The sequence below is a fragment of the Nomascus leucogenys genome, chromosome 6 (genome assembly GCF_006542625.1).
Source record: "Nomascus leucogenys isolate Asia chromosome 6, Asia_NLE_v1, whole genome shotgun sequence".
NCBI lineage: Eukaryota > Metazoa > Chordata > Mammalia > Primates > Hylobatidae > Nomascus > Nomascus leucogenys.
In genome coordinates this window covers 101686847-101701429 of record NC_044386.1, presented here as the reverse complement: position 1 = coordinate 101701429, position 14583 = coordinate 101686847, and the positions used below count along the sequence as shown (strand labels likewise).

The 14583-nt window shown below is 38.4% G+C and overlaps 1 protein-coding gene across 3 annotated transcripts in view; it reads left to right on the top strand.

The window, feature by feature from the left end:
• Positions 1-14583, top strand: part of LOC100580626 (elongation factor-like GTPase 1) — a 393155-nt gene that overhangs the window by 285387 nt on the left and 93185 nt on the right. For 2 of the 3 annotated variants that reach the window (XM_030814912.1, XM_030814913.1), the window contains exons 8-12: positions 7186-7309; positions 9051-9127; positions 9817-9953; positions 10570-10692; positions 12871-12970. The exons of the other annotated variant lie outside the window; for it this stretch is intronic. In XM_030814912.1, the coding sequence (XP_030670772.1) occupies positions 7186-7309; positions 9051-9127; positions 9817-9953; positions 10570-10692; positions 12871-12970 (561 nt within the window). The remainder of the gene's footprint in view (positions 1-7185; positions 7310-9050; positions 9128-9816; positions 9954-10569; positions 10693-12870; positions 12971-14583) is intronic. 3 annotated transcript variants of the gene reach the window in all.

Below are 14583 nucleotides of genomic sequence, written 5' to 3'. Positions count from 1 at the left end.
ATGGATAGAATAAGGCTAATTTACGTAGCCCTTACTTCTAACATTTTTGGATACTATCAGCCAATAAGTGAATGTTCCCCTGTATTAGACAAGGTCAGATTTAGAGATCGGCTATTGTCTGTTGTCAACAAGTTGATATGTGAATTTATGGGAAAGTAGTGGTGGAAATGAAAGCACCAGAGACTTATTCCTTCCCATTTTCCTCTAAAATGTCAGTGAATAGGCCAAGTTGACAGCTGCGTGTGTCACAAAAGGTGGAAAATGAGCACATTCCAGAATTTGCAAGATGGTTCTATAAACTCTGCAGTGGGAAAGGATTAAGAAGTGTGACTAGAGGCTGAACCTAGGTCTTCTGCCTCAATCTATCCTGTTAATTGATGTTAATCTGGGAGAGTCTGCTCTGAAAAGCAGAAGCACATTGACTTAGATGGGTAACAGCAAGAATCTAAGTTCTTGTTTTAGATACATAGAACTGAGTCCTCAACCTTATAGAATAGGGACAGGAGAGAAGAGACAATGAAAAGCCATTTGTAATAGATTTACCTGTCTTTGTGTAACTGAGTCTTAGAATTCTGTAGTTAACATTAATCTACTGGGTAGCTTGGAGGGCAAAAGGGTGTGTGGCTCAGTAATTTCATACTTGACTGAGTTGTCATTCAGGAAGATAGGCAACGAATAGATCAGTAGTCTTGGAATATAAATCTTTCTGCAGGTCTCTTAGAATCTTGTTTGCAGTTACTCTGTAGAGGAAATGAATTAAAATATAATTCAAGAATGGAGAAGTGCTAGAAATTGTCAGTGTTTAAGAATTGTAACTAATGACAAAAATAAAAGCACTAGCAGTAACGTGGAATCGGTTGATGTTAAGCAAATTTTGTGGTAGCTACGGGATAAAAAAGAATGAAAAGGATAAGCAACAAGATTTTTGAAAGATTTATGTACCCGTATGTGTACACATGTGTGAATATTTTATATGGTGGACTAGAAGAGCCTAGCCTAAGCAAATGGGCACATGTCTTACTATAATTTATGATTTTGATAGAGGTTTTAGAGTGTTTACTTATAAAAATCTTTAAGTTTACCACTTTCAGAATTAAGAGCAGGATATTTATCTGACATGTCATTATAAAAGATAAAATAATGTATAATACAGTCTGGGTAACACAAATCAACATTTTAAAAAAAGTCCTGGAAGAATAGAAACCACACCAGAAATTGAACTAATCAAAACTGTTGTACCAATAAATGATTATACCACTAAACGTATGAAATCCCCTACTAAGGAGATATTTTTTAGAAAGGAAATTTTATTTAAAAAATTCCAGAAGTTTGCTACATAAAAGAGATAAACATAAAGCATAATGGACAGAGGCTAAATACCAAAGCTTTAGCTCAGATTATGTCAACCAAATATGAATGAAAAGAGAGGTTTGGCAATATCAATAATAAAATAGGATTTGTGGTAAATGAATTATGGCATAAGGATCATTTCTGTATAGGTAATTTACACATTTACTAGTGAAGAGATTAACTGTCAATTATCATAACAACAAAGTGCATGAGACAAATATAGAACTATAATATGTTCAGAGGGTGGAGCCAAGATGGCCAAATAGGAACAGCTCTAGTCTACAGCTCCCAGCTTGAGCGACTCAGAAGACAGGTGATTTCTGCATTTCCGTCTGAGGTACCGGGTTCATCTCACTAGGGAGTGCCAGACAGTGGGTGCAGGACAGTGGGTGCAGGACAATGGGTGCAGTGCACCATGCGCGAGCTGAAGCAGGGCGAGGCATTGCCTCACTCGGGAAGTGCAAGGGTTCAGGGAGTTCCCTTTCCTAGTCAAAGAAACGGGTGACAGACGGCACCTGGAAAATCGGGTCACTCCCACCCTAATACTGTGCTTTTCCAATGGGCTTAAAAAACGGAATACCAGGGGATTATATCCCACACTTGGCTCGGAGGGTCCTACATCCACGGAGTCTCGCTGATTGCTAGCACAGCAGTCTGAGATCAAACTGCAAGGCGGCAGCGAGGCTGGGGGAGGGGTGCCTGCCATTGCCCAGGCTTGATTAGGTAAACAAAGCAGCCAGGAAGCTCGAACTGGGTGGAGCCCACCACAGCTCAAGGAGGCCTGCCTGCCTCTGTTGGCTCCACCTCTGGGGGTGGGGCACAGACAAAGAAAAAGACAGCAGTAACCTCTGCAGACTTAAATGCCCCTGTCTGACAGCTTTGAAGAGAGTAGTGGCTCTCCCAGCACACAGCTGGAGATCTGAAAACGGGCAGACTGCCTCCTCAAGTGGGTCCCTGACCCCTGAGCAGCCTAACTGGGAGGCACCTCCCAGTAGGGGCAGACTGACACCTCACAGGGCCGGGTACTCCTCTGAGACAAAACTTCCAGAGGAACTATCAGGCAGCAGCATTTGCGGGTCACCAATATCCGCTGTTCTACAGCCACCGCTATTCTGCAGCCACTGCTGCTGATACCCAGGCAAACAGCGTCTGGAGTGGACCTCTAGCAAACTCCAACAGACCTGCAGCTGAGGGTCCTGTCTGTTAGAAGGAAAACTAACAAACAGAAAGGACATCCACACCAAATAACTAAAATTAGAGCAGAACTGAAGGAAATAGAGACACAAAAAACCCTTCAAAAAATTAATGAACCCAGCAGCTGGTTTTTTGAAAAGATCAACAAAATCGATAGACTGCTAGCAAGACTAATAAAGAAGAAAAGAGAGAAGAATCAAATAGACGCAATAAAAAATGATAAAGGGGATATCACCACCAATCCCACAGAAACACAAACTACCATCAGAGAATACTACAAACACCTCTACGCAAATAAACTAGAAGAAGTGGATAAATTCCTTGACACATACACCCTCCTAAGACTAAACCAGGAAGAAGTTGAATCTCTGAACAGACCGATAACAGGCTCTGAAATTGTGGCAATAATCAATAGCTTACCAACCAAAAAAAGTCCAGGACCAGATGGATTCACAGCCGAATTCTACCAGAGGTACAAGGAGGAACTGGTGCCATTCCTTCTGAAACTATTCTAATCAATAGAAAAAAAAGGGAATCCTCCCTAACTCATTTTATGAGGCCAGCATCATCCTGATACCAAAGCCTGGCAGAGACACAACCAAAAAAGAGAATTTTAGACCAATATCTTTGATGAACATTGATGCAAAAATTCTCAATAAAATACTGGCAAACCGAATCCAGGAGCACATCAAAAAGCTTATCCACCATGATCAAGTGGGGTTCATCCCTGGGATGCAAGGCTAGTTCAATGTATGCAAATCAGTAAATGTAATCCAGCATATAAACAGAACCAAAGACAAAAACCACATGATTATCTCAATAGATGCAGAAAAGGCCTTTGACAAAATTCAACAACCCTTCATGCTAAAACTCTCAATAAATTAGGTATTGATGGGACGTATCTCAAAATAATAAGAGCTATCTATGACAAACCCACAGCCAATATCATACTGAATGGGCAAAAACTGGAAGCATTCCCTTTGAAAACTGGCACGAGACAGGGATGCCCTCTCTCACCACTCCTATTCAACCTAGTGTTGGAAGTTCTGGCCAGGGCAATTAGGCAGGAGAAGGAAATAAAGGGTATTCAATTAGGAAAAGAGGAAGTCAAATTGTCCCTGTTTGCAGATGACATGATTGTATATCTAGAAAACCCCATTGTCTCAGCCCAAAATCTCCTTAAGCTGATAAGCAACTTCAGCAAAGTCTCAGGATACAAAATCAATGTACAAAAATCACAAGCATTCTTATACACCAATAACAGACAAACAGCCAAATCATGAGTGAACTCCCATTCACAGTTGCTTCAAAGAGAATAAAATACCTAGGAATCCAACTTACAAGGGACATGAAGGACCTCTTCAAGGAGAACTACAAATCACTGCTCAATGAAATAAAAGAGGATACAAACAAATGGAAGAACATTCCATGCTCATGGGTAGGAAGAATCAATATCGTGAAAATGGCCATACTGCCCAAGGTAATTTATAAATTCAATGCCATCCCCATCAAGCTACCAATGACTTTCTTCACAGAATTAGAAAAAAGTACTTTAAAGTTCATATGGAACCAAAAAAGAGCCCACATCGCCAAGTCAATCCTAAGCCAAAAGAACAAAGCTGGAGGCATCATGCTACCGGACTTCAAACTATATGGCTATGGTAACCAAAACAGCAGGGTACTGGTATCAAAACAGAGATATAGATCAATGGAGCAGAACAGAGCCCTCAGAAATAATGCTGCGTATCTACAACCATCTGATCTTTGACAAACCTGACAAAAACAAGCAATGGGGAATGGATTCCCTATTTAATAAATGGTGCTGGGAAAACTTGCTAGCCATATGTAGAAAGCTGAAACTGGATCCCTTCCTTACACCTTATACAAAAATTAATTCAAGATGGATTAAAGACTTACATGTTAGACCTAAAACCATAAAAACCCTAGAAGAAAACCTAGGCAATACCATTCAGGATATAGGCATGGGCAAGGACTTCATGTCTAAAACACCAAAAGCAATGGCAACAAAAGCCAAAATTGACAAATGGGATCTAATTAAACTAAAGAGCTTCTGCACAGCGAAAGAAACTACCATCAGAATGAACAGGCAACCTACAAAATGGGAGAAAATTTTCGCAACCTACTCCTCTGAAAAAGGGCTAATATCCAGAATCTACAATGAACTCAAACAAATTTACAAGAAAAAAACAAACAACCCCATCAAAAAGTGGGCAAAGGATATGAACAGACACTTCTCAAAAGAAGACATTTATGCAACCAAAAAACACATGAAAAAATGCTCATCATCACGGCGATCAGAGAAATGCAAATCAAAACCACAATGAGATACCATCTCACACCAGTTAGAATGGTGATCATTAAAAAGTCAGCAAACAACAGGTGCTGGAGAGGATGTGGAGAAATAGGAACACTTTTACACTGTTGGTGGGACTGTAAACTAGTTCAACCATTGTGGAAGTCAGTGTGGCGATTCCTCAGGGATCTAGAACTAGAAATACCATTTGACCCAGCTTCCCATTACTGGGTATATACCCAAAGGATTATAAATCATGCTGCTATAAAGACACATGCACATGCATGTTTATTGCGGCACTATTCACAATAGCAAAGACTTGGAACCAAGCCAAATGTCCAACAACAGTAGACTGGATTAAGAAAATGTGACACATATAGACCGTGGAATACTATGCAGCCATAAAAAATAATAAGTTCTTGTCCTTTGTAGGGACATGGATGAAACTGAAAACCATCATTCTCAGCAAACTATCGCAAGGACAAAAAACCAAACACTACGTGTTCTCACTCATAGGTGGGGATTGAACGATGAGAACAGATGGACACAGGAAGGGGAACATCACACTCCGGGGACTGTTGCGGGGTTGGAGGAGTGGGGAGGGATAGCATTAGGAGATACACCTAATGCTAAATGAGGAGTTAATGGGTGCAGCACACCAACATGGCACATGTATACATATGTAACAAACCTGCACATTGTGCACATGTACCCTAAAACTTAAAGTATAATAATAATAAAATTAAAAAAATAGAACTACAAGTAGAACTCTGCAGGTACATGGTTTGGGGGAGATTTTCACAGGTTAAGTAGACAGGAACATGAACCATATGAATAGAATAATCAAAGTCAGAATTTAAGTGTCAGTGAAGGATATACAAAAATTGGTCCTTTATCAGGTGAACAAATAATTCAAATTTAAAAGAAGAAAATGTCACAGGTTTCATGTGTTCATCACTCAGTCATTATCTCCAGTTTTAACCATCTAAGAATAGACCCAAGTCGCCAAAGTGGAGAGCAAAGCTTCAGCTGTATTATTGAGGCCCCAGGGAGCATCACTGGGAAAGAACAAGGCTCCCTTCTAAAGTTAGGTTGGAGAATGCCTGGGAAGTCAGTCCACAGTGGTTGCTTCCTGTTGTTTCCTTCCACGTGTGGACCTTGGACCTGCCTGTAGGTCCTGAATTGGATTTGCAAATCTGCATGGCAGGTTACAGCCTGCCTAGCAAAACTGGGTGTTGATAAATGAAAAGCCGCAGAGATAAGGGTATCCTGACTTAACATCTGAAAGTAAGGCTTTGTGTGCCGTTCTGGGTGTGCTGAAACACAGGAAGCCAGGAGGAGGCCTGACTCTTTTTAGGGATCCACAGAGTAGGCAGCAAGGCAGAGCCTGCTTTCTTTTTGAGGCATAGGAACTCTACCAGTGGATTTCAGCCTTTCACCTTGTCTTCATTTCTGGAGGAGTGATTAAAGAGTCACCTGCAAATAAGATAATTTTATTTCTTCTTTTCTAATCAGTATAGCTTTTATGTCCTTTTCTTGTGTGAGTGCATTAGGTTTGGCTTTCAGTATGGTGTGGAAAAAAACTGGGGATATCTTTTTTTTGTTTTTTTTTTTTCCTGAGCAGGCATCTTTTAAGATGCTGGTACTTTGAAAATTCTAATCTCAAACCTTAGATTAAACTAGATTGTTCTCTAAAGAAAAGATATTTCTTAGGTCCTTTATCCAGACAATGCAGATGCTATATATAGGACCCTTAGTTGTTGATTGACTGTCCTCCTGTGACTGGAGACCATGGTGGTAAGTGGTTTCTCTGTGGGTTGATTCGAGTTAAGTCAGTGTGTGTATGTTTACAATTAATCTAGGATAATCAAAATATTGTTTTGACAGGTTGTGGCTCAAGAGTTTCTTTCATTTGTGAGCAACTGTCACGTATAGCAGCGAGTAGCTGAAATAAAATTTTATTGTTGGCATAGTTGTGACAGGCAGCTGTAGCTTGCATTTTCTTGTCCCTAATTTTATCTTGTGTTACACGTGCAAAATTAAGAAAGAAAGCTATAGCATGTATTACAATTCATGTTCGTGTAGACCTGAACATGGGCTTTGGAGCCAGACCGCTTGGATTTAAATCCCCACCTCACTTCTTCCCTGTGTGATATCTCTGTGCTTCATTACCCTTTTCTGTAAAATGGGGAAATTTTGTAGGATAGTGGATTAAGTTTAGTAATACACTTGCAAAGAAGTTTGAACAGTACCTGTCACAGAAATGTTCAAATATTAGCTATGCTAATCTTTGTTATTAATAACATGAACATTTGGTCTTCTTTCAGAATTGAGCACTTCGCCAGAATCTACAGTCAAAAAATTGGCATCAAAAAGGAAGTTCTTATGAAAACCTTGTGGGGAGATTACTATATAAATATGAAGGCTAAAAAGATCATGAAGGGTGATCAGGTAATGTGGTATATGCCCCTTTTGATTGTTGGTCATGTTCTTGCCCTATGAAAACCTATACTGTAATATCTTTAATAAATGTAATTCAGCTTTAATTTATGCAGGTGAGTTCATGAGGGATTTTTTACTGTATATAATTGGGAAAGGCTTACAAGTCTCATACACAGGTATTGTTCATACAGAATTCTTAGTCCTTTTAAGTATAGTGAACAAAGAACTGCTTTTTCTTTTCTTTTCTTTTTTTTTTCAGAAGACCAAAAATCTTAGATCTTGGGCACCTGAAGACACAAATTTTGTGCCGTGCATTTGTTTGTCTCTGTCACCATAAAGAGATGTCTCTTCTAGACATCCCTGTATGGTTCACACTGTCCTTCTAGTCTCAGCTGAGGCCTTATCTCACTGCATCCTGGTCATCGTGCAGTGTAGATTGGGAGAGGTGGGTGCTCCCTGAAACCCCTTCTATAGATAGAGGTGGTGTAGGAATGCTGTCATATACCCTCAAAGGATACTTTTCTTGGAGCTTTATGATTTTAATGTAAAAATCAGGATTTCATAAATTTATTCTCATTGAAAATCATATACATTGCTTTTGAGAAAGTACTCACAAGTATAAAGCCACAGCAAACAAAACAATCGAAGCCAGCACTGCTAGTAGATGTTTGTAATTTCTTTCATTCTTTTTACATAGATATATACATCCCTCAGTTGAGATTATGCTGTTTATACAATGTAGTTGCCCTTTTGCTTTTGTCATATCCTGAACATCTTCCCTTGCCATTAAAAGCTTTTTTATAAACAATATATTTTAAAGGGAGTGGATATAGCTAAGTGGAAAAGAGCGTGCCTTGAGAGTTGACTCTGTGTTTGAATTTTGGCCCCACCACTTACTGGCTGTATGACTTTTATCTCAGTTATTTCATTTGTAAAGTGTAGATAATAGCACTTATCTCATAGGATAGTTATGATGATTATATGAAATAATTCAGTAAGCACCCTGTTATTTTATTTTGTGAGAGCACTATCATTTATGAATCATTCTCTTAAGATTGGACATAGTTTTTTTTCAAATGTTTTGATATTGTAGAGTTATGATAGACATCTTTGTGCGTAAGTTTTATGTCTTCATGATGCTTTTTTTTTAAAACTGAGCATTCTAAGCCAATGACTTTTAATTTCTTAATACTGTTGCCAGTAGTTCTTCAGAAAGGAGGTATCAATTTATTAATATATCCCACCTCATGTATATGGGAGAGTATACCCCTCAAGGTGCTCTTGCTATTAACTTTTTGCATAGTTTGGTAAGAGAAATGATGAGGTTTTTTGGGTTTTCAAAATTTTCCTATCCTTGTGAACTTTTAGAAATATGTTTAAGAGTGCTTTATGTTTCTTCTAACATAATTTTAGACTGAAGTCCATGGAAAGAGCCTGCATGTGCAGAGTGAAGTTTTAGCTCTTGGCTTGTGTGCTGTATGTGTTCGATGGCAGCCATGGTAATATGACCCACAAATGGTCATATCACTTGTAAAGTCTATGGTTCCCAGAGGAAAGAACAGTGGATTATTACTGATTGTGGATTATTGGCTGTTTAGTGCATTCTTATAACTACTTTCGTCTACTTTATTTTTGAATAAATATTTTCAAGTAGAAATGAAACATATTGATAATAAAAGCATGTCAAGAAGGAATATATAAATGCCTATTAAATGTTCAGGAACTTAAGCCCGTATATTCTTTTGTACAGGCCAAAGGAAAGAAACCTTTATTTGTACAGTTGATCCTGGAAAATATATGGAGTTTGTATGATGCTGTCTTGAAAAAGTAAGACTCTTATAACATTGTTTACCTTTAGGCATCTTTAGGCAGTATAATTTGTCTCGCTTTCCAATTTGATGAGTCATACTTCAGAAAGCTGAGATGGACTGAGAAAGTGAACAGAGCTTCTACAGATGAGTTGATTACATGGCTTGGAAGCAATTTAAAGAAGTGTGTGTAACCCAGCTGAAAGGTGATGTTGGAGGGACAGAGTTCTGAGGAGAAGAGTTGAAAGGATAGAAAGACACATTGGGTCTTTGTTTATGCAAACCCACGTTTAAAAAATAGTAAAGTAGAAAAGGTGCTTGATAGCTAGGTTCATTAATGGGGAAGTTGAGAAATAACTTTTCTGGTATAAGTTTGCTTTAGCAAATTTACTTTCTAAGTTATTCCTGAGGTGGAATAATGACTTGTTAGCACTTATTTGTAAGGCTGCTTTACCACTTGATATAGCTTGCTTGAGGAGATTGTGGAAAAGTACTTCCTGGGAAATCTTAAAGAAGGATTCACTTGAAAGTGTAAGAGTAGAGGTTGAGGAGGCCCCTTCTGTGGCGGCAGGACTCCCTTCAATCATTTTTAGCTTTTTTTGAAAAAGTAACACATTAGGGTAAAAATATGCTGAATAATGTTGGGTTCCACTGCCTGTTTATATGTGCATATGACTTTTCCCCTCTCCAATCTTGTGTTTACTATAGGGACAAAGACAAAATTGATAAAATAGTGACTTCTTTAGGATTAAAAATTGGAGCCCGGGAGGCACGACATTCAGACCCTAAAGTTCAGATCAACGCCATTTGCAGTCAGTGGCTACCCATATCCCATGCTGTTCTTGGTATCCTTTATTCTAATGGTTTATAACGAAATAGTTTTGATAAAGCCAGAAAAAACAATGTGTTATGGCAACCAGGACATTCTCTGGAAATAACATTCAATCCAAAATAAGTCTTCTCTGCTTGTTTAGTGTTCTACCATGAAACTGTATTAAATACTTTAATAATTAATACACTAGTACTAATTTGTGTTAACATTACTAATAGTGAACTTCTTTAGGAAGACAATTCTTTTTGTGTTTTAGTAATCTGTAAAAATAAAAATATTTACACTAAGATTTAAATATAAGTAGATGATTTAGATGTTTGTGTTAGATAACTGTTTCATTTCAAGGTCACCTGTAGCCAGCCTGCTAAGCTCTGTTCTCATTTGTTCCATGGGCCTCAGTGTTAAAATATCTGTCATGAGGATCGTTTTCTGAGCTTTAAGGAGTTTGTGAACTCCCTGAAATTGTGTGCATGTTTTGAGATGTGATGCATAAAGCAGTGTTGCCTTACAGCACAGGGATTTTCTGTATGGATAGACTTTGTTACCTCAATATTTAGTGCATACAGTGAATCTTCGCCTTGGTGGGAGGCACTGGCTCAAGGTTTTGAGTCCTTAACAACAGACTTCAGCTATGGTGTGTCAGAAACTTCCTAGTCCCCTTGATATTACAGCCGAGAGAGTGGAGAGACTTATGTGCACAGGATCACAAACTTTTGACTCTCTTCCACCAGAAACTCAAGCACTGAAAGCAGGTGAGGAAAGATGGACCTGTTGGAATATACCATGTCGTTGACTGTCCTCCATCCAGGCTGCTCTAGACCAGTTTGCTGAATGCTAGTTTGCTAAATGGCCAATTTGCCAAATGTCCACTTCCACAGATGAACAGTTTCACAAATGACCATTTCACCAGTGTTGCATCCCACCCTCACCCCAAAGGTTTTCTTGTTACAGCCATTTTGCTCAGCCAGTAGGGTGAGACCAGTGACTTCTTGTACACATGCTCCTCATGAGAAATGAAGCTCCCATTCTGGGCTGTGTAGGTTCCATGAAATTTGTCTCTATGTATTTTCTTATCTCTAATTCTTTTCCTCCAGTTCTATTGCTTTTGTAACCCTGCCCCCAAACCACTACACAGTTATTCTTGGCATCCCTATTGACTTTTGGTTCATTAAATCTAATGGCCAGTTTTCAGTCTTCATAGGACTAGATCTGTCACTACCAATTGACACAGTTGATCACTACTCCTCCTTGAAACACTTTTTTCCCTTGACTTCTAGACTTCCATTGCTTCCATTCCCGTGCTTCTGCTTTTCTTTTTGTCTCCCTGGCTGCTTATCCTTCATTGCCTTTTTGTGATTCCTTCCCATCTCCCTGGCTTTTTAACTTTGGGGTGCCTCAAGCAAGGTTCAAGTCTTTGATCCTCATCTATTTTACCTATAGTCCCTCTTTTGATAATTGCACTCAATCTCAAGACTTTAAATGACAGCTACATACTCATAATTCCCACAATTATGTGTCTTCAGAGCATGTCTGTTTTCTGGACTCTGGACTGATATCTAGAACTCCACACTGTGTTGTCTAAGAAGCATCTCAACTGAACATATCCCAAACTGGGCTTTTTATCTTAGCCCCAAGCCTGCTGACCTAGTCATTCCCATCTCAGTTAGGGGGACCTCAATCTTTTCATTTACTCAGTCCAAAAACCTTGGAGTCATCTATGGCCCTTATATTTATCTCACACTCCAACATCCAGTTCATCACCAAATCCTGTTTATTCTTCCTCTTAAATACAGAATTCAGCTATTTCCCAATGTTTTCACTTCCTGGCCAACACGGTGAAACCCCATCTCTACTAAAAATACAAAAATTAACTGGGCGTAGTGGTACACGTTTGTAGTCCCTGCTACTCGGGAGGCTGAGGCAGGAGAATCGCTTGAACCTGGGAGGTGGAGGTTGCAGTGAGCCGAGATAACGCCACTGCACTCCAGCCTGGGCGACAGAACGAGACTCCGTCTGAAAAAAGAAACAAACAAACAACAGCAACAACAACGAAACAACTAGTATCCCTGCTTCTGCTCTTGATTCCTGTTAGTGTTTTCTCAGTATTGCAGACAAAATGGAGTGATCCTCTTAAGATATAAATCAGGGCATGTCATTCTGTTCCGCATTCAAAGCTTCCACTGGCACGACTTCTGATACATGTTTGATTCTTACTTCCTGTGGTTTTCTTTTTTCTTGTTTATATTTTACTGTTGAATTCTTTGTATACAAATTATTTTAACGTGAGGTGATGGAATTGTTTTAAAAAAATTCATTAATTAATGTTTTTTTTTTTACCTCCAGTATAGGTTAAGGAAAATGTTCATATGTTAATATGAAATTGCATTAAAATTTGTGTATTTAGGGAGAATTGGTATCTTAATAGTATTGAATCAATTTATTTCTAAGAATTTGTTAATATAGTACAGTATTTTTGTCCATTTTATTTTCTAACTTGTTACTGTGGGGGATTGGAAAAGCTATTGATTTTTATATATCTTGATAACAAGCTACCTTGTTGATTGTTGGCCTTTGGTAACATTCCTCAATTCTGTTTTCTATACTTGATACAGTGAAAAATGTATTAGTGCTTATAGTAGGTGGTTAACCTCATTGCATAGCTTTAGCTTTCATATGAGATCCCTCACCCCATCAAATTTGCTTGCTTTTCTTTCCTTATTTCTGCCAACTCTGTTTGCTCTTGCTCTGCTATTCTTTCCTAGCGATCTTACCCCTTTCTAATTAAAATTTTTATCATAGTTGGAAAAACTTATGGACTTCTGGTGTATTTCGATGATGCCATGTTCTAAACATTTTAATTGTTTTCCAGAAAAATCTGTTTTTTTTAATAATGGGAAAAATAGTGACATTTTTACTTCTTATTTGTTTAGCTTTTATGAAATGTGGAAGTGAGGACACTGCTCCAGTTATTATATTTGTTTCCAAAATGTTTGCAGTTGATGCTAAGGCCTTGCCTCAGAATAAGCCAAGGTAAGGGAAAGGGGAAAGTTGGGCTGGGCTAGGAATGTGATGTATGTTTGGTTGGGCTGTGGGTATCAGGGGCATGGATAATACTTTTCCTCCTCAACCCAGAATTCATATCAAGCCAACCCCCAGGTTAACATACAATTTGTACAGTAGTGTATCCTTTTGTGATACCTCTGTAGAAGAAAGCTGTTGAAATCAGCTCTAGGTTATTGAATTGAAGTGATGTAAGTTTGAAGAGTGATGTTAGTAGTAGTAGCAACAGTTAACTTTTATTGAACATTCAGGCAAGTTCTAATCTAAGCCTGCCTTCTCTCGTTTAATTCTGTCTACCTCAGTAATTATGAATGTATGAGGATCTCTGCTTCCCTATGTGTATTATGTGTGCACGGGTGTGGTGGGTGTGAGAGAGGGATATTTCTCAAGTTCCAGAGTCTTGGTGAATCTGTCTCTTCTACATTTCCTGTTTTTTTATGTGTCCCCCTCCTTCTGTCTCTGCTGCTTTCCCCACTAGTTTAGATTCTGATCATCTCTTGTGGATATTGTTGCAGCAATCTCCTAGCTGGTTCTCCTGCCCCATCTTTAGTTCCACTGATCCACTTGCCATTCTTTCTTTAGAGTGATCTTTATAAGACTCAGCTATGAAGATATGTCTCTTGCTCAAAAACCCTTAATGATTCTCACTGCCTTGAGCAGTTTTGATTCAAGTGTAAAGTGTTGGTGATGATTTCAGTGGTACTTAGGGAAGCAAGTTTTAATTTAATTAGTTGTCATATTTATTTTAATGTGTATTTGTGTGTATTGCCTGTGTATGTCAGGTGATAAAGCCTTTACCATGATGAGATTTTAAAGTTTTGTTGACTTAAAAATGTTTGTGTATTTAAATAAGTATTAAATAAATAATATGCAGATATAGCAGAAATCATGAAAATTATATGTGAGTGACTGAAGGTTAGATCATCAGCCTGTGAAATAAACTTGACCTGTCTTAGTGGCATTTCAGAACCACCGTGACCTGACCCCAAACCATGTTTCGACTAGATTTTTATTTCTGTTTCTCTAATATACTAGTGTCTGAACAAATGTCATATCTTTACTTGTGCTGTTCCTCCATCTGAGAAGACTTCTTTTCTTCTGATAAAATTCTGTTTGTCCTTCAGGAGAAAGGTTATGCTTTGTTTTTTAGTACTTCCCTAGTGATTTGGACATAGGTGTATTCAATAATTTTTGCCCTGGGGATAAGTAAAGGAATAGATGGGTGAGTAGATGAAGAATGAATGAGTGAATATCCGAAAGGGGGAATAACAGGTCAGTGAATGTTTGAATGAGTGGCTGAGTAAGTAAATGAGTGAATAATGGAACGAAGGAATGTCTTAATTATGTATCTAGGCTACTCACAGATAATATTTCAGTGCTACATGTAGTAACAATTTCTTGTAGTAACAATTTTAGGATATTGGATGTTTTTTGGCCATTGGAGTATCTGAGAGATTCTGGTAGAATCATAGGGAATATCAGAGAATTGGAAAACTTGCTGTTAAGATTTGAAATACATGTATTTATATCATTTAAAATTCCTACCTCTACCCATCCTTCATTTGTTGCTGATGAATAATAGT